This window comes from Cheilinus undulatus, linkage group 5 (genome assembly GCF_018320785.1).
Source record: "Cheilinus undulatus linkage group 5, ASM1832078v1, whole genome shotgun sequence".
In the NCBI taxonomy this organism is placed as follows: Eukaryota; Metazoa; Chordata; class Actinopteri; order Labriformes; family Labridae; genus Cheilinus; species Cheilinus undulatus.
The window spans coordinates 1,830,384-1,856,554 of NC_054869.1; the positions used below are offsets into that span (position 1 = coordinate 1,830,384).

A 26,171-nucleotide genomic window follows, 5' to 3' on the forward strand; every position below is an offset into this window, starting at 1 on the left:
GTTTTAAAGGTCAAAATATGAGATAAAGTGAAAAAAGTTTTAAACATCAAAATACCAAATACAATTTGAAATCATGAGTTTAAAAGGTAAAAATAAAATATAGAAGTCAAAATATTCAGTTTAAAAGGTCAAAATATGATACAAAAAACAAAACTCTGAGTTTAACATATGAGATAAAAAGTTGAAATCATGAGTTTAAATGGAAAAAAACGGATAAAAGCTTAAACAATACATTTTAAAGGTCAAAATATGAGATACAATTTTAAATCCTGAGTTTAAAAGGTAAAACTATGAGATAAAACTCAAATCATGGGCTTCAGATTTTTAACTGGGTTTTTAAAGGCAAAATACGGGATTAAAAGTCTAGGTTAGGTGTTGAAAAGGCCAACATGTGGGATAAAATTCAAAATCATGAGTTGAAAAGGTCACTTAATATTTTTAAGTGTCATTCTAAAAGGTCAAAATATGAAATTTAAAGCCAAAATCAGAAGTTTGAGTTCTAATTTTGAAATGCAAAATTGAACATTTGACAGGAAAACAAAAATTTATTTTATTTTCCCACCTTCTTGGCTTTTTAACTCATCATTTTTCTCTTTCCTTTTTCAAATGCTGATGACTTAACAAGGATATTTCAAACCAACAAAGAAAACTTTGAATTTTTATACAGGAGGAAATCTGCAGACCTCATACGGGTGGGCCAGTTACAATAAAAATATGATATGATCTCACGGGCCGGATTTGGTCCCCGAGCCTTGAGTTTGACACCCCTGGTGTAAATAGTTTGAATACAAAAACTGATCGTCCCAATACTACTGTAGCAGAATGCATTCATGTTGAAGTGTTTTTTATTTTGTTGCAGTTATTTGAAATCATCTTTTCTGTCCATGCAAAGGGTTTTGGATTGGTCTTACACCTCCAGGCCACCGTATGTTTGTATTTAATGAACATATGGTGGAGGACTCAGCCATGCGCCCCTGGAGCCATTTTGGTAGGCCGGACACTCCTGGGAAGCTTCACCACTGTTCACAGTTTTCTCCATTTGTGGATAATGACTCTCAGCCGGGTTAGCTGAGGCCAAAATAAGTCAAAATAATCTCAGTTATTATAAGTTTTTAAAATAGTATTAACATGAAACAACCCATGGGAAACCATTTGGTCTAAATCGGAGCAAAGCGCTGAGCTGCAGATGTTTTTAAGGCTCAAAAATGTCCAGACTTGAGTTTTTATTCTCTAAAGTCCAACTCCGAAATTCCCTGAATCCCTGGAATACCAGCAGCCTCCCCCAGCCCCCAGGAGTCTGCTCACATGTTGTCTCCCTGCCCTGAGCTACTCCTGCTGTTGTGTGTTTTGTGTGTTAACACAGCTGACTGCAGGCTAGATAGAACCGGTTCCCATGACCTCGTACACACCACGCTCACTGTGTTTGGCTCTGTGGGCTGCAGCCTGTCCGCCTGTGTGCTTTCAGGCCAAAGTTTTGTGTCGGATCACAATACGTCCATTGTTGTTAGTATTTGTGTGTGTTTCTGAGTGTGTAGTGTGAGTCCTCAGTGAAGACGTGACGTAAAGAACAACGCAGCTACACGCTCTGATATACAGAGTAAGACCCTTTCTACCAGGGACGGGTATTTACCAGTGCCTCATGGTACGTTAGAGACACCGCTGTATGACATGTGATGTGTTAAAGGGGTGAAACGGCCCACAGAGGTCATGTTGAGATTGGTACCTCGGTTTTGGGGTCACAGTTTGGTACAGGATCAGTTCTTCAGGATCAAATCTTCATGAAGTCCAGCATCTCTAATGTTTGTCTGACTACCTCCGATAGCTGGAACAGTCTGTGGTGAACCAAATATGGAACAGAGGAGAATCAACTAAAAGATACAGAAAAAAGCAACGCAGACATGATAGAACAAGGTCTTCTGACCTGAAATGATGAAGGAGATACAGTTAGAAATGTAAGTTAACTTCATGCTTTTAAGAGCAGAGAATGAAGAGTGTGTTTTTCTGTCTGTGACACATATTGTAATTTTTTTTTTTTATAGTGTAAAAGGAAATAAAACAGAAAATGTTGTGCCTTTTTGTACGTTATTAAGTTATTTTTAGTCATTTTCAGATTTCAGATGCCACACTGTGCAGCTCAGGTGAGGAGGGAAAGAACAAAGGGAGAGATCTGGTAGGCTGGGTGGATCATTTCTTTATGGCATTTAATAATAAACCACTGTTTAGCTCCTTAAATGTTATCAACCATTTCATAGACTAAAAGTTTGATTTAGCCAACCTGACCAGCCCCATGTGTGTGACTTCTGATTAAAAACTTGCTGTGCTGAGCTGCTGTGACTGCACTGAAGCTGTTGGACAGACATTTGGCCCGTCTGTGCCATGAACGGACTCATCCATTGGGACAGGATGCTACCACTAGTAAGGCATGCTCTCACAGAGGATCAGCCTTGTGTAAGTAAGCGTCTGGTGGAGCGTCTGCTGGAGCGTGTGCAGGAGTGTCTGCTGGAGCGTCTGCAAGAGCGGCTGCAAGAGCGGCTGCAAGGGCGGCTGCAAGAGCGTCTGCAGGAGCGTCTGCAAGAGCGTCTGCAAGAGCGGCTGCAAGAGCGGCTGCAAGAGCTTCTGCAAGAGCGTCTGCAGGAGCGGCTGCAGGAGTGTCTGCTGGAGCATCTGCAGGAGCGTTGGCTGCGCGAACGCTGTTCACTTTGGTGGAACTTTTTCACCGAGAAAGGCCCAGGGCCGGCATTGTTCAGGCAAAGTACCCAGATGGGATGATCTGATCAGCTGTAGAAAATGAGGGCCAAGGTCAAGTAGTTTAAGAATGGTTTCACATCAGGAACCTGGGCCCTGATCTGAATGCAGTTGAGCCTTGCACGGATGATGTGGAAGCAAATAGAATGGTCTATTCTGTTCACAGAGCTATTGTAAATGTTCTTTTTTATGCCTTTATTTTGAAAGGACAGCAGAAGAGAGACAGGAAACATGGGGAGAGAGAGCAGGGGTTGGGGGGGGCACTGAATAGCTCCAAGACTGGGAGTCGATCCCAGGACTCGTACTTTGAGGACCTGAGCCTGTGTTTGAGCGCCTCCTCGAACCACTGAGCTAAACCGGCGCTGCCCTTTTCAAACGTGAAATGTCCCTCTCTGTTCTCTCTAGGTTCTACTTTACTGTAAGCCCATCTTAAGAGTCCTTTTGTTTTCCATCTACATGAACTCAGACGCCACAGTGTGTGTGTGATTAACCAGTGAGTGTGTATTAAACAGTGTGGTCCTCCTGCAGCTGTCAAATAAACCAACCAAGTGCTGCTGGTAGCAGCATCTCGTCCTGTTCAGAGGTTGAGGGGAAATGTCGACTTCACAGCCTCATTCAGAGCTGGATGTGACACCACAGACCAGTCTGGTACAGCCTGATGTCCTTTTATGTGTAGACCAGGTTGGCTGTGTGGTTTTTGCCAGCTTGCATATTTCATGACTTTTGTTCAAATCCAGACTTTTACAGGAGTATAGATGCACTAGGATGGAACTTTCCGGTGACTGAAGAAACCCAAATAATCAGAGCTCTTTGCTTTTAGCTGTGCTGGCAGTAGGCAGACTTTATCTGCATGCTGGTTTGTTTTGATCTGAGGCGTCTGATGCATCATTTAGTTTAGTTTCTGCTGCCCCCTGTTGGCGTCAGGGTGTTAGTTGTATGACTGCCATCACAGCATCTGCAGCCATATTGGTTCTGCAACATCAGCATGGATGCACGTGACTGTCCCATCAGTTTTCTGAGCACAGGCTCTTCTCTATGTAGGTGCTGCTGGCACACCGAGGGTTAACAGTGCTCTAGTGCCCTCACTGCTGAGTACTGTTTGTCTGGAGTTTTGCAGAGTGACACGGACACACACACGTGTTGGTCTATGACAGCGTTGGCTACGGAGGAGTCGATCCAACGCAGAGATAAAACCAGTATTGGAGTCCTGCAGAACGACCTTGACCTCAGCCCCACTGAAGGTCATGTGATGTGAATGTCAGAGCAGATGGCTGCAGCTGTCAGGACACTCTGTGTATGTGTGCTCTCTCTTGGTTTTATAGCTCCTGTTTTATTGTCAGAGCCTTTTACCGTCCTCTCTCCGCCTGCAGCCGCCTCTCCACTTCAAAGCTCTCACGCCTCATTAGACGTGTGTGTGTACAGTAGAAGCTGACCTACTCCCTGGTTATAGCACATTAGCATACCACACACTTACACAGCAGTGGCGGTGGCGGGTTTGACGGAGTTAAATCAGCCGCTGACGGATGTTGATGTTTTACAACCTGAATGTGGACGAGTGTTCCTCCTCCTCCTCAGTTCTCTTCAGTAACGTCTCTGCTTGCTCACATGAATCGAGCTGGATTTGGTTTTTCATGTGTGCAGACAAGAACCTGCTGCTCTAATAGACAGGGGGTCAAAACCTTCCACACACACCTGACTCTCCTTTTAGCATATTTGTCACGCTGAACGTTCAGATCATCAAACTAGTTTTAGATGAAGAAAACCAGAGCAAATACAAATGTCAGTTTTTAAATGATGATTTCATTTACGAATGGAAAAAGTCCATCCAGACCTATGTGAGAAAGTCCTGGTCTTCTAAACCTAATAACTGGTTGTTCATTCCTGGATCCAGATAACTGTCAGTGAGTGTCTGACATAGGGCCAGGTTGGTCTGGATGCTTTTTCCCTTTAATGAATGAAATCATCTTTAAAAACCTGACTTCTCCATTTTCTCAGGTTATCTTTGTCCAATATGAAAGTCAGTCTGATCATCTGAAACATTCATTGTGACAAACATGAAAAAAGAAATCAGGGAGGGGCCAGATAATTTTCCCCAGCACATTTTGTAATGCTCTGATTGGCCGTTATGAGTGTGACAGGCAGAACATTCATCCATTCAGCTTCTGAGTTTTTATTCGGAAAGGTTCTGTTCTTTTCAAACGCCATCTATGAGGTGTTTCCTCTGGTGGATGTGAGATGTGGCATGTCAGAAAAATATGGAAGCATCTAGTTCAGTGTTACTCAACCCCACTCAACCAAAGAGCCAAATTATTTAAAAATACCTTTGCAAGAACCACAATCTAAGTGGTGAAAAGTGGCAAAAACAGCTTGAAGTAACAATAAAAGTAAGTTAAAGGTGGCAAAAATGGTCGAAAAGCAGCAAATATGGGTGAAAAGGAGCAAAAAATGTGGAGAAACAGTGGGAAAAGGGTCAGAAAGTAGCAAAAATGGGTGAGAAATGACAACAAAACAAGTTAGAGGCGGCATAAAAATCGTCCAAAAGTGGCAAAAAATGTAAGAAGAGGGACTGAAATGGGCTAAAAGCAGTCAAGAGTGGTAAAACTGGGCAAAAACAGGAAACAAGTGGTATCTAATGGCAAAAGATAGCCAAAATGGGCAAAAATTAGATAAAGGTGGCCAAAAAAATGGGGAAAAAGTTGCAAAAAGAAGAGGCAAAAAAGTAGGAAAAGGTTTGGTACTTGGGCAAAAAATGGTGAAAAGGGCAAAAATGGGATAAAAGTGGCAAAAGAGGTGGCAAAGAAGGGCAAAATAGAAGAAATAGGTATTATTATGGTAAAAGCCAGCTTAAATGGGCAAGAAGTGGCAAAAAAAGGTAAAAAGGGCAACAAAGTTTCCCTTTTCTAAGGTTTTCTGGGGGAATAATATTTGAAATTAATATGTAAAAGAGCCACATGTGGCTCCAGAGACACACGTTGAGTATCACTGGTCTAGATTTTTGATAACCGTGATAAAAGTGTGGTGTGTGCACAGTCAGCTCTCCCCGGAGTCATTCCGTCTCTCCGGCTCCTCGCCGGCTCTCTGCCGCCATCGTCCTTCTCTCGGCTCTGATGTGGGCTGTAAAGGTCACAGAGTGAGATAGAGAGTCCCAGCCTCTCTGCTCCTCTTTGAAGATTAAACTTCCATTTTAATGAAAGCCTTTTCTCACTTCAGCACCCCCCTCCTCCCCCTCCTCCCCCCTCCTCCCCTCTGCACACTGTGGGCCTGGAGCTGAACTCTACAAACTGATCCCGTTACCGGTGGCGGCTGGTGCATTTTTCTTCGAGGGCAGGGTTTAGAAATCCCAGTTTGATATGTAATGCAGTGCTACTCAACCCTGCTAGACCAAGGAGCCAGACTGCTGAAAAACACCTTTGCAAGAGCCATAATCTAAGTGGGCAAAAAAGTGGCAATTAAAATAAGTTAAATGTGGCAAAAATGGTCCAAATGTAGCAAAAAAAGTGACAAAAAAATAAAAGAAAAGTGACTAAAATAGGCCAATAGCAGTCAAGTGTGGTAAAATAGGACAAAAAAAAGGAAACAAGTGGTATTTAATGGCAAAAGGTAGTTTAAATGGGTGAAAAATGGTGAAAAGGGGCAAAAATGGGATAGAAGTGGCTAAAAGAAGTTGCAAAAATGGGCAAAAAAGAGGAAACAAGTGGTATTTAATGGCAAAAGGCCAACTGTGTTGACAGACAGTGATTTCTGGAATGTTCCTGAGCCCATGCCTGTTTATAATGAGGGGCCCCTCAGGGCCCCTTTAGCCTTGTCCCTTGCTCTCAGAGATTTGTCCAGATTCTCTGAATCTTTGATGATATGATGGACTGTAGATGGAGGAGATTCAGTCAGAGCTATTTTACCTGCAGGAACATTTTTCTGAAATCGTCCCACCATGTTCTGACTCAGTTTCTCACAGATTGGTGAACCTCCAGCCATATTTATTTCTGAGACCCTGCCTCTCTAAAATGCTCCTCCAGCTGTTTTTCATTTGTGCCATTTACTTTTCCAGCCTTTTGCTGCCCTGTCCCTACTTTTTTGAGATGTGTTGCTGCCATGCGATCCAAAATGAATTTTCATGAAATGGTGAAATGTCTCAGTTTCAACACATGATATGTTTTCTGTTGTGAATCAAATATGGGTTTATGGGATTTGATGATCATTGCATTTTTTTGATTTATATTTTAAAGTAGTGATACTCAGCCTGTGGCTCTTTTAAGTCTAAATTTGAAATATTTTTCACCCCAAAAACCATTAAAAAGGAAACTTTGACCTCAGAATTATCCATTGCCGTTTGTTTCCCACACTTCTACAGTAGACTTTAATTGTCAGCCTATAGTTTTGTCTGTGTATTTCCATCGCCCTTATTTGCAGTTTTTGCCCTTTTATACCCTTTTGCCACTTGAATCCCATTTTTACCCTTTTCAATAGTTTTTGCCTCTTTTATCCTGCTTTGCACAAATTGCATTTTTTCCCTTTTTTTACACTTTTTGCCTATTTAAGGTGCCTCTTGCCATTACATGTCACTTTTTCCCATTTTCCCCACCTTTTTGCTGTTTTTTGTCAATTTTAATACTTTTCACTCTTTTTTTGCCAAGGTTTTGCTGCTTTTTTTTTTACCATTATTGCCACCTGTAAGCCATTTTTTGGGGGGTCACATCTCACCCATTTCTGCCACTTTTTTCTTCACATTTTTTGTCACTTTTTACCCAGTCTTCGTCATTTTCTGCCTTTTTTACGCCTGTTCACCCATTTTTGGCCACTTTTTTGCAGCTTTTTGACCTATTTTGCCAGCTTTAACTTATTTTTATTGCTACTTTTTGCGTGCTTCATCTCAGGGCTTACATGCTGAAGACACGTGTGTCATGGAGCTTTGAGGTTCATCACAAACTTTAAATCCCTCACTCATCACTGTTTGTTGTATGAACGTGTGGGTTGGTGTGCTTTGTCTTCAGGTAGACTTAAACACTGGTATTTTCTTATCTACAAAGCTATTCTTGGTCTTCTACTGTCCTACCCTCTGACCTGTATCAGTCTGAAGAACTGTGGAACTTATAATCTCCAATCTCAGTATCTTTTCTTCCTGTCTGTCCCCAGGGTCAGAACTGAACTGGGAAAAAGGTCTTTAAATTTGCTGCTCCCTTTCCCTGGAATGACTTACAGAAAGACCTAAAACTTAGTGAGCTGGTCTCACTGGAAGCTTTTAAGAGGAGGATGGTTGACTTGGAGCCAGTCACATCTGTCTGCAGATGTTTTTAATGATGTGTTTGATTTTAGCTGGTTTTAACAATTACTTCCTACTTTCCCCTTCAGTGTACTGTTGTTTGACGTTTTACTTGTATGTTTACTCGTTGTCTGTAACTTTGACTGTGCTGCTCCAGTTTTGGCCAGGACTCCCTTGAAGAAGAGATTTTTAATCTCGATGAGGTTGTTTTCCTGGTTAAATAAAGGTTAACTAAAAAAAAAATCTTTCATCCAATTTTCACCATTTAGATTGCGGCTCATGCAAAGGTATTCTTCAACAGTTTGGCTCTTTGGTTGAGCAGAGTTGAGTAACACTGTTTTAGACTATGTCCCAATTTTTTTGGAATGGTGGTTGCTTTTTCTTTGCGTGTATCCGTCCTTATTTTACTGTTATCTGTTGTGCAGTGTTTTATAGCATCCTCCCGTCTGAACAACAAATGAACTTTTTTGGGTTCTGATAAAGAACCTAGAACCCTGAACCTAGATCCTGTCCTAGGCCAGCCTATGTTTGAATTCAGATGAGGTGTAGCTGAGATCTTAAAGCCGGGCTTCTCCCTGCTGCAGAGACCGTGCTTTCTAATTTTAAAGTCAGAGTATTTTTATGTAAGGTCAGTGGGTCACTGGGAGCAGTAATGGCCTCTCCCCTCCCAGCATGCACCAGGCTGCTGCTGTTTGCAGAGATGTACAGATGCCTCGCTCTCTTGTTCCACTCGCTGTCATTTTCTCCTCCCATTAGCTCTCTCTCTCCGCTCACTTTCTCTGGGGGAGCCTCCTTCTTTATTCATGATGGAAAGATGAAGTCTGAAATATTTACAGCAACACGGGGAGCAGAGTGTTTCAATAAGACATGAGCTGAAACAATGGCACAAGTTTCTCTGACGAGGAAGAGGAGGAGGAGGAGGATGAAGGTCTGAGGATCAGGAGGAATAAAAGTGCGATGGAAAAGTAGATCCAGTTTAACAGCCAACAATGGAGGATTAAGCAGCTTAGTCCAGATTCCCCAGGCAGAGGAATAAGTGGTCAGGAGTGATGAAGACTTTCATGTCTCTGAAGTTGAACCGTTTGATTTAAAGGGTAAAAACACAACGGGACTCGAAACCTTTTTTTTTCTATAAACGTCTTTATTCCTGACCAAAATAGACCAAAACCCAAAGGAAATGTGACGTTCACAGCGACAGAAAAGGAAGAGAATTTATCTTCTGCTCATGGAAGAGAACCTGGACAAACCTGAGATGTGTTTTCTTCACTTAATCAGTGTCTAAGATAATTATTCAACCACAAACGCCATCACCAATGAATGATAGATTTGAGCTGGTTCATACGTTTGGCTCCACTTCTTTCTACTAGCTGCAGTTCCTCTAGTGTCCACTAGAGGCGGTCTCCTGCGGTGAGTCAATCCCCATAGAGCTCTGTGTTAAAACATTAAACTTCACAGAAGAAATAAACATGTTGGGGGGGGTACTGATTACCCAGCCCACAATAGGAAGGGGTGCTATGGAAGCCTGCAATGAAAAGTGTTCTATCCATTTTTAACTGTTTCTTCTTATTATTAATAAAAAGTGTGTCATTCTTGAATCAAAAGCAACAGACAGAAATTTGTATCAAAAAGAGTGAAATAAAATGCTGGGGGTCCCTGCTCCTCCCTCAAAAATGAAATAATGCAAGTAAATTGATTTAAACATTGTAAAAAATATTTCTAATACATCCAGAAATTATGGTTCAAAAATACATTTAAATGCATAGATATTTGTAATAATGACACAGCAATTGTTGCTTGGCTGGCAGGTTAAGGGGGGCTCTGTGTAATATTCTTTCTGGGGGAATGAATATGGCAGAGCGTTTGTCCAATCACCCTCTAACTTTTATTTTGAAATGTTTTGCCCTCTGGTACACGGCGAGCAGGGGTTAGCGCTGTTGCCTCACAACAACAAGGTCTCTGGTTCCCCTCCTGGTCAGGGTCTTTCTGTGTGGAGTTTGCATGTTCTCCCTGTGTGTGCGTGGGTTCTCTCCAGTACTCTGGCTTCCCCGTTAGCTTAATTGATCACTCTAAACTGGCTGGAGGTGTGGGTGTGATAAGCAGTGTAGAAAATGGTGAGGACTAAAGGTATTCTTACCTGGTCATCTCCAGTCATTTGTGATCATTTCAGACAACTGTGATTTTAAAAAGAACAGTTTAGTGCTGGGCAGCTCATCGCAAATTAAATCACAATATGGCAGCAGAAATGTTATGAAACATTCCAGTTGTTATTTTTTTCACAATGGTTTAAAAATATTGTCCTTTTCATGTTTTTCTTTATGACAACGAGTGACATAAACAATAATCGCCATCCAATAAAGCAATTAATATCAAATCTGCAACAGTAATTACAACTACATTTATTTCTTTAATCGTTCTGCCCTAGTTCATTTGGTCTAATATTGATGGAGCTTGGCATTAGTTCACAGAAATCCTACCCTGAGCAGCAATTGGCTGATAGCCAGCTGACACAAATTACTGCCTCACAGCTCCCACAGCCAATCACAGCTCTTTCTCTCAACACAGCGTCCTATTTAAAGATAACGTTCAAATCAACTAATGCCTGCTTGTGTCAATACTTATACATCAGGCTGCTGCTGGCAAAGCTTCACCTCCTCCACCCCAGCCTCCTCCTTCATAGACTAAAGCTTGATTCCTCCACCCCAGCCTCCTCCTTCATAGACTAAAGCTTCACCTCCTCCACCCCAGCCTCCTCCTTCATAGACTAAAGCTTCACCTCCTCCGCCCCAGCCTCCTCCTTCATAGACTAAAGCTTGATTCCTCCACCCCAGCCTCCTCCTTCATAGACTAAAGCTTCACCTCCTCCACCCCAGCCTCCTCCTTCATAGACTAAAGCTTCACCTCCTCCGCCCCAGCCTCCTCCTTCATAGACTAAAGCTTCACCTCCTCCACCCCAGCCTCCTCCTTCATAGACTAAAGCTTCACCTCCTCCACCCCACCCTCCTCCTCTATAGACTAAAGCTTCACCTCCTCCACCCCAGCTTCCTCCTTCATAGACTAAAGCTTCACCTCCTCCGGCCCAGCTTCCTCCTTCATAGACTGAAGCTTCACCTCCTCCGGCCCAGCCTCCTCCTTTACAGACTAAAGCTTGACCTCCTCCGCCCCAGCCTCCTCCTTTATAGACTAAAGCTTCACCTCCTCCACCCCAGCTTCCTCCTTCATAGACTAAAGCTTCACCTCCTCCGCCCCAGCCTCCTCCTTCATAGACTAAAGCTTCACCTCCTCCGCCCCAGCCTCCTCCTTCATAGACTAAAGCTTCACCTCCTCCACCCCAGCTTCCTCCTTCATAGACTAAAGCTTCACCTCCTCCGCCCCAGCCTCCTCCTTCATAGACTAAAGCTTGACCTCCTCCGCCCCAGCCTCCTCCTTTATAGACTAAAGCTTCACCTCCTCCACCCCAGCTTCCTCCTTCATAGACTAAAGCTTCACCTCCTCCGCCCCAGCCTCCTCCTTCATAGACTAAAGCTTCACCTCCTCCGCTCCAGCCTCCTCCTTCATAGACTAAAGCTTCACCTCCTCCACCCCAGCTTCCTCCTTCATAGACTAAAGCTTCACCTCCTCCGCCCCAGCTTCCTCCTTCATAGACTAAAGCTTCACCTCCTCCTCCCCAGCCTCCTCCTTCATAGACTAAAGCTTCACCTCCTCCGCCCCAGCCTCCTCCTTCATAGACTAAAGCTTCACCTCCATCCCAAAAATGGAAAAATGGCGAAAAGGGGCAAAAATGGGATAGAAGTGGCTAAAAGAAGTTGCAAAAATGGGCAAAAAAGAGGAAACAAGTGGTATTTAATGGCAAAAGGCCAACTGTGTTGACAGACAATGATTTCTGGAATGTTCCTGAGCCAATGCCGGGTGTCGAATAAGTTCAATTGAATAAGTCATTCAGCCCTAGCCCTCCACGTCATACAGGGCTCCTCTGATCCCCTGATAACGGGGGCGAATTGGCATCTAAAGCAATACAAGACGATTTTAGCAGGAAAATCCTGAAAAATATGTGGAGATCATTTTGATAGCTGGCAAAGCCACAGTATGTAGAATTTGTGACATTTCTCCATGAATTAAAAATGACCAATCATGCATTTATTATTATTATTATTTATTTTTGTTTTAATGGGAATTTTCTTCTACCGATGCCAGTGATGATGGCCCACCAGGACAGACATGACTCCTTTATCACTACACTGTGCTAACTTTAGATGCTGTATGGAAGACTGCTGTGTAAAAAGCCTGCACTGCTGCAGGAAGCTGCTGTTCTGTTGCTGTATGAGTTGTTCTTGTGCTGCTTACTGGAGATGCAGCATGATATTATCTGACATTGCAGGTACATGCCATACAGCATGGTTACAGAGGGTCCTCTAGTTTAAAAAGCCCTGGCCTTTTCCTCATTTACCAGGTCTCTTATCCTCATTTTCTCTTCTGTTGTTCTCATCTTTGTGCCAGAACTAAGGCTTCATACTTTGGTCCAGCTGAGTTTTCCTTTGAGCTGCAGTTGTCCGCAGGCCTCTGTGTCACTACGAGAAGGGGAAAAAGTTTTTTGGTACATTATTTAATACAAAGAACAGCTCCAGTGAGTGGGGAGAAACTCTGGGGACTAAGCTAATGAAAATGTAATCCTTTAGAGCAGTGTTACTCAACCCTGCTCAACCAACGAGCCAAACTACTGAAAAGTGTTAGGGTTGGGGTTTGACAAAAGTGGCAAAAACCTGGCAAAAAAATGAGAAAAGAAAATGGACGAAAAGCAGTCAAGAGTTGCAAAAAGGGGCAAAACAAGAGGAAGTAAGTGGTATTTAATGGCAAGAGCGTAAATGGGCAAAAATGGGATAAAAGTGGCAAAAAAGGGCAAAAGAAATAGGAAAAAGGGGATACTTAATGGTAAAAGGCAGCTTAAATGGGCTAAAAATTGCAAAACAATGGTGAAAATGGGCAAAAATTGGGGAAAAGTGTGAAAAAGAAGTTGCAAAAATGGTCAAAAAAGTAGGAAAAAAGTAGTATTTAATAGCAAAGATAGCTTAATTTTATCAAAAAAATGGTGAAAAGCGCAAAAATGGGATAAATGGGACAGTTAAGTTTGACTAAGAAAGGTGTTTCAGTGAATCTACCAGGTAAATCCAACGAAGAAACTGGAGCACACCAATCACCTGTAGCCGTTTAATCAGGTGCAGAGGACTAACATTTCAATGGGTGCTGCGTCTTCATCAGAGTCAAAACCACTGGACCTCTGCGCCTGATTACACGGCATCAAGTCATTGGTGTGCTCCAGTTTCTTCGTTGGATTTACCTCGTAGATCCATCCTTGTATGTTGCTGGTCCTTTATGAGTACCAACCTCCACCCGTGGAGGGGCTGAGAGGGACTCTGTCTTCATTTGACAAAAAAAGCCTTCTGTATAATTCTGGGAAACAAACTAATCAATGTGATTGATTTCTGAGGTCAAAGTTTCCCTTTTTTTTAGGTTTTCTGGAGGAATAATGTTTCAGACTGAGACAAAAGAGCCACAAATAATCAGAGAAGAGCCACACGTTGAGTATCACTGCTCTAGACTGACTAAATCTAAAATAGCTGTCAACATTCCCTCTGTGTAGCTGCAGAAACAGAGACAGCTTTATGACTCTGGTTTGTCTGAGTCTGACTTTGGTTTGAAGTCCTGGACTGGCAGCTGCTTCACTGCTGGTCCACCATGTTTGTGTTTTTACTTCCTGTGTTTTATTCTTACATTTTTGACCTGAATGTTTCTCTCTGATGTCTGACGTGAAGCTGAATCTGTCCGTCTTAACTTTTAAACTTCTCTCTCTGTTTCTGACCTACTTTCTCTGCGCTGATCACTGTTTGTGTTTCACTCTCATTATGAAGCTAGTCTGCTGAGGCAGTGGCTGGTTCTCCTCACAGAGAGAGCTCACTGGCTCTGTGTTCTCTGAGTGTGCGGTGAGCCTGATGTGCTGTGACAGCAGCGAGCAGGCCTGTCTGAAGCTCTGAGGGCCACCCGCAGACACACGAGCGCCGAGCATCAGAGGCAAAGAGCGAGCGCGAGATGAAGGCAGAGCTGCACGTTTTCACTGCTGCTCACTCTCAGCCTGAACGCTCCGTCATTAGAGGGACAATCGGAAACTTTTCAACCTGAAACACAACGCAAAATCCCAAAATTATTGGGGCTCTTTGTAAAATGTCAAAAACAAAAAAATGACAGAAGTCAGATCTTATAAACCCATATTTGGTTCACAATAGAACATAAACAACTTTTCAGATATTAACTGAGGCACTCTACCATTTCAAAAATGCCCATTTTGATTTAAATAGCACTGACATAGCTCATGGAACCAGGGACAGGGCAACTTAAGGCTGGAAAAGTAAGTGTTCTGATGAGAAACAGCTGAAGTCATACTAACTCAGTGATACTCAACGTGTGGCTCTAGAGCCACAGAAAACCCCCCAGAAAACCTTAGAAAAGGAAACTTTGACCTCAGAAATTTATCACAATAATCAGTTTGTTTCCCAGACGTATACAGAAGGCTTTATTTGTCAAACTTCATTGTCCCATTTATCCCATTTTTGCCCTGTTTCATCCTTTGTTGCCACTTTTCACTCGATTAAGCTACCTTTGTCATTGAATGCCACTTTTTTCCTACTTTTTGCCCATTTTGACACTTTTTCACCACTTTTCACCACTTTAAGCTACGCTTTGCCATTAGATACCACTTGTTCTCTATTGATTTGCCCTATTTTGCCAATCTTGACTTGTTTTTGCAGATCCTAGTCACTTTTCTCTCATTTTTTGTGAAGTTTTTGCCACTTTTGGACCAATTTCGCCCCTTTTCACCATTTTTTGGCCCATTTTAGCTACCTTTTGCCATTAAATACCACTTGTTTCCTCTTTTTTTGCCCATTTTTGCAACTTCTTTTAGCCACTTTTATCACATTTCCGCCGCTTGTCACCATTTTTGGCCCATTTTAGCTACCTTTCGCTGTTAAACACCACTTGTTTCCTTATGTTTTGTCCTATTTTGCCACTCTTGACTGCTTTTTGCCCATTTTAGTCACTTTTCTCTCATTTTTTGCCACGTTTTTTCCCCTTTAGACCATTTTTGCCACCTTAAACTTATTTTTATTGCTAATTCAAGCCGTTTTTGCCACTCTGCTCCTCTTAGATTGTGGCTCTTGTAAAGGTATTTTTCAACAGTTTGGCTCTTTGGTTGTGCAGGGTTGAGTAACACTGCTCTAACTGAACATGTCTGGACCAGGCAACGTTGCTGCTGTTGTCAAGCATCAGACTAACCAATCTAACACCTTATTAACACATCATTATACTGTAATATCAGGCTCAGCCTGTTGTAAATATACCTATAAACCCACCTATCTAATCACTGGTGACAGCTTTATGATCTGCCGGCGCTCAGACAGATCAATGAGCTGCTGTCAGGTTGAAACTTGTTGCTCTGGGAGTCTTTGGTACGGCATGTTGTAAAAACTGTTATTTCAGTTGTTGCTGGTGTTGAAAAGTTCTGAAACTTTATTCTTCATAAGTAGAAAAAGTAGAATATAACTGACAGTCGTTCCCCTGGTTGTTTCATGAGGTGCCTGCTCTGCAGCTCTGCAGCAACAGGTGACCAGGAACTCAACGCTGAAATAATACCTTTGTGGGATGTTGAAGAGTGAGTGGTGTCAGCTAAGAACTTTGACTTGCATGCTTCGCAGCAAGGCTGCCCATAAGGGGGATACAGGAGAGAGCTGGGGACCAGCCAAACAGAGGTCAGCAAAATCATGGTCCAATGTAAAAGCTCTAGTTAATTCTACTGACCATGCTTTATTTTCAACCTGAATAATCACCACTCTTAATCTTAGCCATGATGTGCACACGTGAGGATGCCGGAAAAAAAGGCAGAAAAAACTGAGACAACTGGAGAATAACTGTGAAAAGAGGCAGAATTAAAATAAAATTTGCCTAATCAGTTAAAACTGGCAAAAAGATGTGGCAAAAAGATGTGGCAAACATGGACCAGAAGTGGCCAGAAAGGATGAAAAGCACCAGCAATACATTAAAAATGGCAAAAATTAAAATAAAAGCTGCAAAAAGGGGATAAAAGTGGCAAAAGGTGGCAAAAATGGGCAAAACAATGAAAAAATGAGTAAAGGCTAGACAGTGACAAAAAAGTAGGTTAAAAGTGGTAAAACATCGGCTAAACTGGGCAAAAGGTGGCAAAAATGTATGAAAAATGGCCAAAAGGATTAAAAGAGGCAAAAAAGTGGCATCAAAGGAAAACAAACAGCAAAAAAATAATTTAAAATGGAAAAAAGAAGAAGCACTGATAAAAAAAAAATCCACCACAAGATCTTAGTTATGGTTGAAAGACTTTTCAATCAAAAAGGAAGAAACTGTTAGCTATGACGTTAGCACCAATGCTAACGATCCAACACACATGCATAAAGAAATCACAGCTGGGGAGGGGGAGGGTCCATTCTCTGGGGAGTTCAGGGTCCATTCTCTGGGGTTTTCAGGGTCCATTCTCTGGGGAGTTCAGGGTCCATTCTCTGGGGTTTTCAGGGTCCATTCTCTGGGGAGTTCAGGGTCCATTCTCTGGGGAGTTCAGGGTCCATTCTCTGGGGAGTTCAGGGTCCATTCTCTGGGGAGTTCAGGGTCCATTCTCTGGGGTTTTCAGGGTCCATTCTCTGGGGAGTTCAGGGTCCATTCTCTGGGGAGTTCAGGGTCCATTCTCTGGGGAGTTCAGGGTCCATTCTCTGGGTTTATCAGGGTCCATTCTCTGGTGTTTTCAGGGTCCATTCTGTGGGGTTTTCGGGGTCCATTCTCTGGGGTTTTCATGGCCCATTCTCTGGTGTTTTCAGTGGCCCAGTCTCCAGGGTTTTCCAGTGCCCATCCTCTGGTGTTTTCAGGGTCCATTCTGTGGGGTTTTCAGGGGCCATTCTATGGGATTTTCAGTGTTCCAGTCTCCGGGGTTTTCCAATGCCCATCCTCTGGGGTTTTCAGGGTCCATTCTCTGGGGAGTTCAGGGTGCATCCTCTGGGGTTTTCAGGGGCCATTCTATGGGATTTTCAGTGGCCCAGTCTCCGGGGTTTTCCAATGCCCATCCTCTGGGGTTTTCAGGGTCCATTCTCTTGGGTTGGGGCTGGAGCCTGACAGCAGGACAGTTCCTGGTTGGATCCCTGTTGGGGAGTTTGCATGTTCTCTCTGTGTTGGTCTAAAGTCCAGGGCTGCTGGTTCTGGTAACTGGTGACTGACAGGGTAACCAGTATAGATCATGGATGGATGGTTGTGGTAGAGGTGAATTATATCGTAACGTACAGGACGAGGAGCTGCAGCCAAAGCTCATAAGGACTTAAATGAACAATAAATAGTCTAATATTTGTTTCCTGATGAGTTGATGGGGCAAGAAGAAGCTTGATATAGATTTATTGTGCTGACTCATCATTCAGACGGCTTTTAAAAGGCTGCAGCGTGTGTCCATTAAAATTAGGATTGGAACAGATCATTAGAATCAAACATGAACTCTACCCCTCATGTTTGACCCAGGTTTACATTTTAATTAGCAGCCTCGCTGTTTGGCCTGTCCAATCAGAGTTCAGTCTTCTAGAAGCTTCTGCAGAATGATAAGAGGTGCTCAGTCTAAAATAAGTGTTTTTATTCTTTTCATTTTAAATGAAGCTGTTGTGTGAATGTGGAAACTGCTGTTAGATTTCAGGCCCTGCTCTCCAGCTCACAGACTTTCTTCAATAGACACGATAGAGCCGGTACATAGTGCTGAAACAGAGTCCAGGTTTTATCCAGTGGAGTCGCATAAATATATTTAACGGCCCATCATTGTCACCAGCAGAGCAGAGGAAGTGTCAGTTTGCCAAATGACAAAAAGTCCTGTAAGCAATTTTAAAGTCTGAATTATTGAGGCGCTCTGAGAGACATGAAAGTTAAAACCTGACACAGGATCAGCCTTTACATGAATGTCTTTTATTCCTGACTGAGAAAATAACCACAGAGTAGGGCTGAAAAACTGCCTCTGGATTCAGGACTGCACGGCTCTGTTTGAAGGCAGTGACGGTATTTCAGGAGTGTGTGGAGGAGTTTTTGTCAAATTTAGCTCAAAGCTACGCTGACAAAGCCACAACTTTTTATTTCAACTTTTTTCACAACAAGACGGACTTCTTTTGTCTTTTAGAGCAGTGGTTCTCAACGTTGGGGTCTGGACCCAACTGGGGGCTGTGAAGTACTGAGAGGGGGTCTCCAGATGCCTTAATAAAAACTAGGAATATTTTTTAATTTACACTGTTGCCCCTTTTTTTTTTTTTGCCAGATTTCAACTCGTAGTCATCACTTTTTCACACCAATTTTGCCGACTTTAACACATTTTTCCACTTAAAACAAAATTTTTGTCCATTTTAAACCCTTTTCACCACTTTTTTCTGCCTGTTTTTCCACTTCTAAACCAAATCTTGTCACTCTCCGCCTATTGTTGGCTCTGTTGACCCATTATTGCCACTATTAACCCCTCTTTACCACTTTTTACTCCACATTTCACAATTTAATATGCCCATTTTTGCCAGTTTAACCCATTTCTGCTTATTTCTGCCTCACCTAACCTTTTTTTCTCTTTATATCAATTTTTCATCCCATTTCACTAAATTTCACCCTGTTTTTACTACTTTAACACCATTTCGGCCACTTTTTAATCCCCTTGTACCACCTCATATGCCTGTTTTTGCCACTTTAACCCATTTTTGCATTTTTTTTTTTTATTTCTTTGCCACTTTTATCCATTTTTTGGCACTTTAACCAGGGATGTGAATCTCTCCTTTTCAAGATGATTCAAATTTCGATTCACAGACTCTGAGTCGATTCACTGACGATTCATTAAAATACAGAACGGTTCAGTCCGATTCAATCCAGTACAATCTGATTATTGAATCAAAATAACTTTTTGCTTTAACAAAAATTACCAAAAAAGGGGAAAACAAGCTAATCTGATAATAATCTTAGTTGATTTGATCTCATTTATAAAACAGACTAAATGCCAGGCCTCCTGTGCTAACATTCTGAAATGATGTCTAAGAAAGTTTTCGTCACACCCAGGTGCCCAGGTGTCTTACTTTGACATTAAACCTCTCTGTTTAACATCACATCAGTGGGCTCAGATGTATTGATTATGTCACCAGATCAATCACTCCCCAACAACACATTACGGTTGTAAAGCCCGTGAATAAAAGGGCTGTTGTTACGGTGATAACTGAAGAGTTTTAACTCAGCAAAGTGTATACATATATATATATATATATATAAAAAATATAATATAAGATCTTGCATACCATCATCAATAAGACTATATAATTCTACCATAAACAGATGAGACTCCAGACAAATGAATTTCCCTTCGGGGATAAATAGTTACTGTATTGTATTTATTTATGAGCTGCCAAAGTTCTTAATCACTTTTCTCCAAAGCATACAGATGGGCAGACATTTCTAAAGTTATCCTTCCTTCATATAAAGTCCACAAGTTTTTCCTGAGGTGCAGAACTGAAAGACGTTAGGCACATCCAGCTACCTGGCACCTACGGTGAACGGAACTCTCGTTTAAAGGTCAAAGGTCACCGCGGGTCGCGTGAGATTACAGATGCTGAGCCAGAGCATGGTGGAACGGGCTATGAAGACAAGCAGCAGAGCCTCATGAACCGATCTTTGACGTTAAAACCGGTTCAAAGACCGATTCGCTGCATTTTTACCGATCCAGGGCTCCGCAGAACGACACACTCGGACCGCTGATGTCAGGATCGGTTAACCGATCCATACCTGATTATCTTTACAACACTACTTCTAACCCATTTCTGCTACTTTTAAACTCCAATTTCACCACCTTTCCCAGCATTTTTTATACCATATTTCAATTCAATGTTAAACAAAAGAATTTACATTTTTAAGAGGGCTACTCACTGCACAGATGAATCAAAAAGATATTTCTTTGATAAGAGTGGTTATTATTCAGGTTAAATATAAAATACCACAGCTTAACTTTGCAATGGACCAGGATTTCACTGGCCCCCAGTTTGACGGGGACATGTTTCCCCCCTAATGGACGGCCTTCTCCACGTGACTACTCTTGAATGATCATGGCTGTGTTCAGTCACCCTCAGGTACAGTGGGGGTCCCCAGTCTCTGACACCTTTATTTTGGGGGTCATGGGCTGAAACATTTGGGAACCCCTGTAATAAGGTAGCGGTGTGGAAAAATGGTTCTCTTCTTCCTGCTCCTATCATACCTCCACCTGCTGTATCAGACTATAGCTTTAGATAGCTTTATTTAAATGGACTGATTCAGGGTTATACATATTTAAACATATTGATTCAGGGTAATAGATCCACAGGAGTGATCAGTGACTGGTGCATTTTTTGGGCGACAGTGGCTGGATTAGGATTAGCCATCTGTGAGTGTGACCCAGTGAACGTGCAGCGCTGTGAGAGCAGATCTTTGAACATCATTAAAAGCTGAGTATCGACGTCCTCCAGCGCGTGTAAAGCTGTTATTGATGAGTCTATTTTTATGAATGTAGGGCAGAGTCACATAACAGGAGGACGGGAGGCTGAGGAGACTGATGTGTGTGTCAGAGCTGCTAAAGCCTCAGATTAGGCCCAGAGCTGCTTGTTTATGCCCACATCATCGATCAGTGATTTCCCCTGAGTTAGCCTCCCTCACTGCTTTATTCTGCTGCTTATCTGTGGCTCTCAGGCTAATTAGTTTACACTGGGATTAGCAATAACACAGAGGGAGTTTATGGCATTAATTCCCTTTAAAAAATCCCTCAAAATCATATTATTTTCTTACCAGCACCCTTTTTGTCATAGACGTTTGTGCTCTTTTATTTCATTTTTGTATATTTTGTTGGCACAGGAATGATGAAATAATAAGACCTTATCTTGGTTTTTAAAGTTATTTTTTGTGGTACTGGTCAAAGGTGTGGGAGCCTCTCACTGCCAGAGAATAAAAAAAGAGGAAAATATGAAGCTGAGCACGGACCGTTAAACAAAAGTGATGATAATAGAAAAAGAAGAATATACAGAGAAAAGGAGACGGTGTGTAAAAGTGGTTCGACTGTAAGTCCTGATTCTGAGACATAAACTCAAATATGAGCTCATTCTGAATTTAACAGCAGCAACACATTTAAGAAAAGTAGGGACGGGGCCGTGTTTACCATCCCCTCTTCTTTTAACAAGTCTGGGGAATGAAGAATGAAGCTGATGGGAGAGGAATGTTGTCCCATTCTTGTCTAGTGTAGGACTCTAGCTGCTCAACAGTCCTGGGTCTTCTTTGCTGGATTGTTTTCTGTTGGTGAGAGGTCTGGATGGCACGACCAACAGACGATGATTTTCTAGACACAGTTTTTCAGTTTGGTGAACCTCTGCCTATCTTTACCTCTGAGACACTCCGCTGTGGGGCTTTGGCAGCATGAAGAATTATTCTTCATATGCTTGGATCCTGTAAGCCTTTATTAACTTGTATCTGTTGTTCTATGCAGATGATGGTGCGATATTTTACATCAGTCTTTTTATCAGGAAACAACAAAATGAGCGCGTCGCCACCCCGTGTGCTGATCTTCTTGTATCTTGGTAGATGAGCACGGCGTCGCTCAGATTCCTAATGACGTGTTTTGCTGACTCCATCTTGCCTGAGTGTCTGTTTGGTCTGTTTCGTTAGTGTAAATTGGCTTTATCAGAGCTTTATCTGTTTGCTCTGCTGATCCTCTGCTGATCTCATCCTTTACATCAGGCCGTGATGAACAGCGCCTGACCATGTCACCTTATGTGTGCCGTTTTTATATCATGCTGTCTTCTGTTTTGGGCCTGGTCATGTTTTTAGTGTATTTATTGCTCCCAGGGAGTGTTTTTGACTAATACTATGTCTTGTTTCATTGTTTTACTGTTGTTAAGCAGCTCTCCATGTCCTTGACCTTTCCTTCACTGCAGCTCTGAGCTGACTTTCTGAGGACATTAAAACATGGCTGTCTTTAACTGGACAGAGGTCGTTGTGTTTGGACCCCAGGCTGTTGGATACGGCACTCTTGGTCCTCTTTAGTCCAGTATGTTCTCTTCTGTGAAGAGTCTTGGGGCATTTTTTGATAATGCTTCTAAATTTGATCGATAGAAGTTGAGTTTTATTGGTAAAAGTGAACACTTATCCCCCCCCCTACTTCCACTACTGTAACTCTTTATTATAACTCTAAACAACGGGTGTCAAACTCAAGGCCTGGGGGCCAAATTCGGCCTGTGGTACAGTTACACCCGGCCCATAAGATCCTATCATATTCTTATTATAACTGGCCCTAAAACATGAGGTCTGTAGATTTCCTCCAGTACAAAAATGTAAAATTAACCTTGAAAATATCAAGTCATAAAAATGTGAAAAAAATAAAAATTGAAAATAATTAGAAAAAAGAAATATGGGAAAATAAAGTCATTTGTGTTTTCATTTCATATCTTAAAATTTTCATTGCACAATTATAACTTCAATCTATTATTTTGACTTTTATTTAATATTTTGACCTTTTTATTATTTTGACTTTTTGTCCTATATTTTGACCTTTTCAACTGATAATTTTGACTGTACCTAATATTTTGGATTTTTCAGTTTATTATTTTGACATTTTATCTCATATTTTGACCTTTTAGGTGCACCATTTTAAATTTACAGTCATATTCTTGCCCTAAAAACACAATGGTGACTGTCCTTTTTTATATATTTGCCTTTTAAAAGCATTATTTTAACATCTAATTTCATTTTTTGACCTTTTGAACTAATAATTTTGAGCTTTTAAGCTAATCATTTTGACTTTTTAAATCTTAAAATCATCCCTCATCAGTACTATTTTCCCCCATAATTTATTACTGGTGAAAATGGGGCTAGCAGTTTGTGTAAATGTGGGCGCTGTCAGGCCCTCAGGGTAGACCTTAATTCAGAATCTGGCCCCTTCTGTCATGGAGTTTGACACCCCTGCTCTAAGCTGTGGCCATAATGGTCCTGCTCTGGGACAGGACCTACGTGCCGGCCCTGCCTTCAGGTGTACCACAGGAATATCACAGCGGTTCCTCATTATTCGGGGATGCCTCACAGACGTGTTTAAGTAGCAAAAACTGCAGCAGACTTTGAAATCCCTTCCAAAATACCAAAGAAGAAGAAGAAGTAACTTTGAGGCAGAAACAATGGTTGCTTCTTTTCCTTTTAGCAGATCAAAAATCATGCTGACTTAAGCACATTGATTTAATGTCATCAACTCAAAACGCCGCGTCATCAGCTCTACATGCGCTCTCTCTCAGGTTGTGCAGTCGTATCCCCACCTCACTCACTGGATCAGTCTTTCATTTTCTACAAACCTGTTGTGACATCTTACTCCAGTTTAATCCTGCATTATAATGATTGGTCCTGCCTATTAATGATTGAATGCAGGTGTTTCAGTCAGACCCACAGGTGTCTGAAATCTTCACCTAGACATGCAGTCTCAGACAGCTGTGATCCTAAACGGTTGTTCTGAAGAGCTCAGAGACTTCAGCGTGGTTCTGTCATGATGACACCTTTGCAGTAAGATGGTTGGTTAGTCAGCTGTCAGTGATGTTATTAGAAAATGGAAAAGTTTAGGAACAACAGCAACTCGGCCACGAAGCAGAAGACCAGGTAAAATCATGGAGCAGGGTCAACGAGTGCTAAGGATCATGGGTAAAAGTCTCCAAGGTTCTTCTGATTCCATCGCTGAAGAGTTCTGAACTTCCACTGGCATTAATGTAAACACTAAAACTGCAGCAGGAGCTGCATGAATGGGTTTCCATGGCAACAGCTGCATGCAAGCCTCACATCACCAGGACCAATGCCAAGCCTCAGAGGAAGTGGAGTAAAACACCGACACTGGACATGTTCTGTGGAGTGACCAATCAGCTTCTCTATTTACAGTCAGATGGGTGAGTCTGGGTTTGGTGGTCCACACAGAGTCCTGACCTCAACCCCATCCAGCACCTTTGGGATGAACTGGAACAGAGACTGTGAGCTTCTTCTGGTCCAACACCAGTGCGTGAACTCATAAATGCTCTACAGGATGAATGGACACACATTCCCACAGAAACACTGCAGAATCTTGTGGAAAGCCTTTAAAGAAGAGTGGAGGCTGTTAGAGCTGCAGAAGGGGGACAACTTGATAGTCAAGGACATGGATTAGAATCCATGTCCTTTACTAACCCTCACCCTTTACTCCAGGTGACCAAATACTTTTGTCCATATAGTGTATTTGACAGGAAAATACTCTTTGCCCGCCTTGCTAAATAAATAGCACATATGTCTGAATACAGACATCATTTCACACCCCCTAATAGGCATACAATCAAATACGTAGACTCTGCTTATGCTAAATTGCAGTAATTGCTAGAGTTCCTATATAAATCATAAACCACATTAAGCACCACTGTTCACCCTCATAATAGCGGAGTTTCATTTACTTAGTTAGTTCTGATGTTAGGACTGTTGCTGTTGGGCTGAAAGAGACTCTAAACTACATTTCACAAGTTCTGGAGGAAACAGGAAGTATGAGACATTCTTGGCCACTTCTGATTGGTCAGATGCTGTGATGACAGTTTCCGTGACATTGACTGATCACCACTGACTGACTCCAAAAACTCATACTGGTTCTTGTATCAAAAGAGTTGTGGGGGACACAAAGGAAGTGGACTAAAGTGACCATATGTGGCTGTTTTTCCTGTAAAGGGTTAAATTCCCCATTAAAAGAAGCCAGATGAGTGTAACTTTCAGGGTTGAGTGTTGTTTAACATGTGAGAGAGAGAGAGAGAGGGGCGAGAGAGGCAGAGTTAAAGCAGCAGGAGAGCGAGCAGAGTGACAGACAGGGAGGAGGGAGGACAGGCGGCTCATTCTGTTGAGCCCGGCTCTCCCTTTGAACCCTGGGATCCTGCGCTCACCTGGACATGTCAACCAGCCTGCGCAGGAAGTGGAGGAGTGCCGTTCGAGCACTCAGGACTCTGCGCGGGACAGGAGGAGGAGGAGGAGGCGCTGTGAGTGTGATGTTATTTTTAGTCCCCCCCTCCCTCGCGGGGCTAAGCTAATCCTCAGCTGCACAGCTTATCAGGATTGGAGGTAGGACAGTGAGCAGAGAGGTCAACAGTCGCTCTGGTGGGAAGTCTACTCGGGCTGCGATGCCTTGGGAACTTCCTAAACCGAGCCGCATCATGCTGGGTCCGGGGGGTGGCAGGCAGGGACAGGCTTCAAACAAAGTGCGGGGGCCAAGCCCGCTGACGGAGCGATGAGTCTGGAGTGGCTGCAAACCGGCTGCTGGCACCGGTGCAGGCAGGCCAAGACGGGCAGGATGGGGGTCTCAGACGGATGCAGGGAAGGGGGAGGCGGCAAGGACGGTGGGGGGGCCAAGATCCAGCTGAGAGGTCTGGAGACTGAGCAGCTGAAGGGCAGCCTGGTGGTCCTCTACGCTCCTGCGGGGAACTCCTGTCTGCTCCGACTGGTGGGACGATGAGTGTAGACTTTAGAGTAGAGAGTGTCTGTGTGGCGGCTGTCAGAATGTTTGATTCTCTTTGTACCTCGTGTTTTAAAATGAGACCATCTCTGTTACTCTGCTGATCGATGATATCAAAGCGTAAAAATCCACTTTGACTTTATGAGACAGGCGCATGGCAGAGGAATGGCTCCATCAAAAGTCCTCAACATTTTCTAAATTGCATGAAAATAACGAAAATGTTTCAGAGCTGGAGTTAGCTCACAGTTTTTGATATGTGAAAGGAAGAAATGGCCTGATACTGGTGCCTCAGGCTTTTATTTTTGTTGCTGTGGAGTCAAACAGGTATGGTGTGGTAGGGCTGGGCAACATGTCGAAGTTTTAAGAGGGCCGTGATGTTTTAAAGAAAATAAAAGGTAAAATAATAGTTCATATTTAAAAAAATATATACCAGGCCAAATGCTCAGTAAAAAATAATAACCACTAACTGAATTATGCTTTTCACATGATCATCTGTTATAGAATGTTTTGTCTGATGTACTTTCTTTGAGAAGCATTTTTATTCTTAGTGACAGTCTCGTACTCTACCACTGAGCTAACGTATTAGTTTTCTTACAAACTGATGAT

General features: G+C 42.5%; 1 protein-coding gene across 4 annotated transcripts in view; it reads left to right on the forward strand.

Annotated features, from left to right (window-relative positions):
* The window catches only part of LOC121509480 (tight junction protein ZO-2-like), a 273,847-nt gene that overhangs the window by 166,503 nt on the left and 81,173 nt on the right, over nt 1–26,171 (forward strand). The window contains exon 1 of one of the 4 annotated variants that reach the window (XM_041786898.1): nt 24,955–25,092. The exons of 2 other annotated variants lie outside the window; for them this stretch is intronic. In XM_041786898.1, the coding sequence (XP_041642832.1) occupies nt 25,006–25,092 (87 nt within the window). In that variant the 5' untranslated portion in view covers nt 24,955–25,005. Of the gene's footprint in view, nt 1–24,954; nt 25,093–26,171 lie in introns of those variants that run through there. One more of the 4 variants, XM_041786903.1, reaches the window with a different exon arrangement.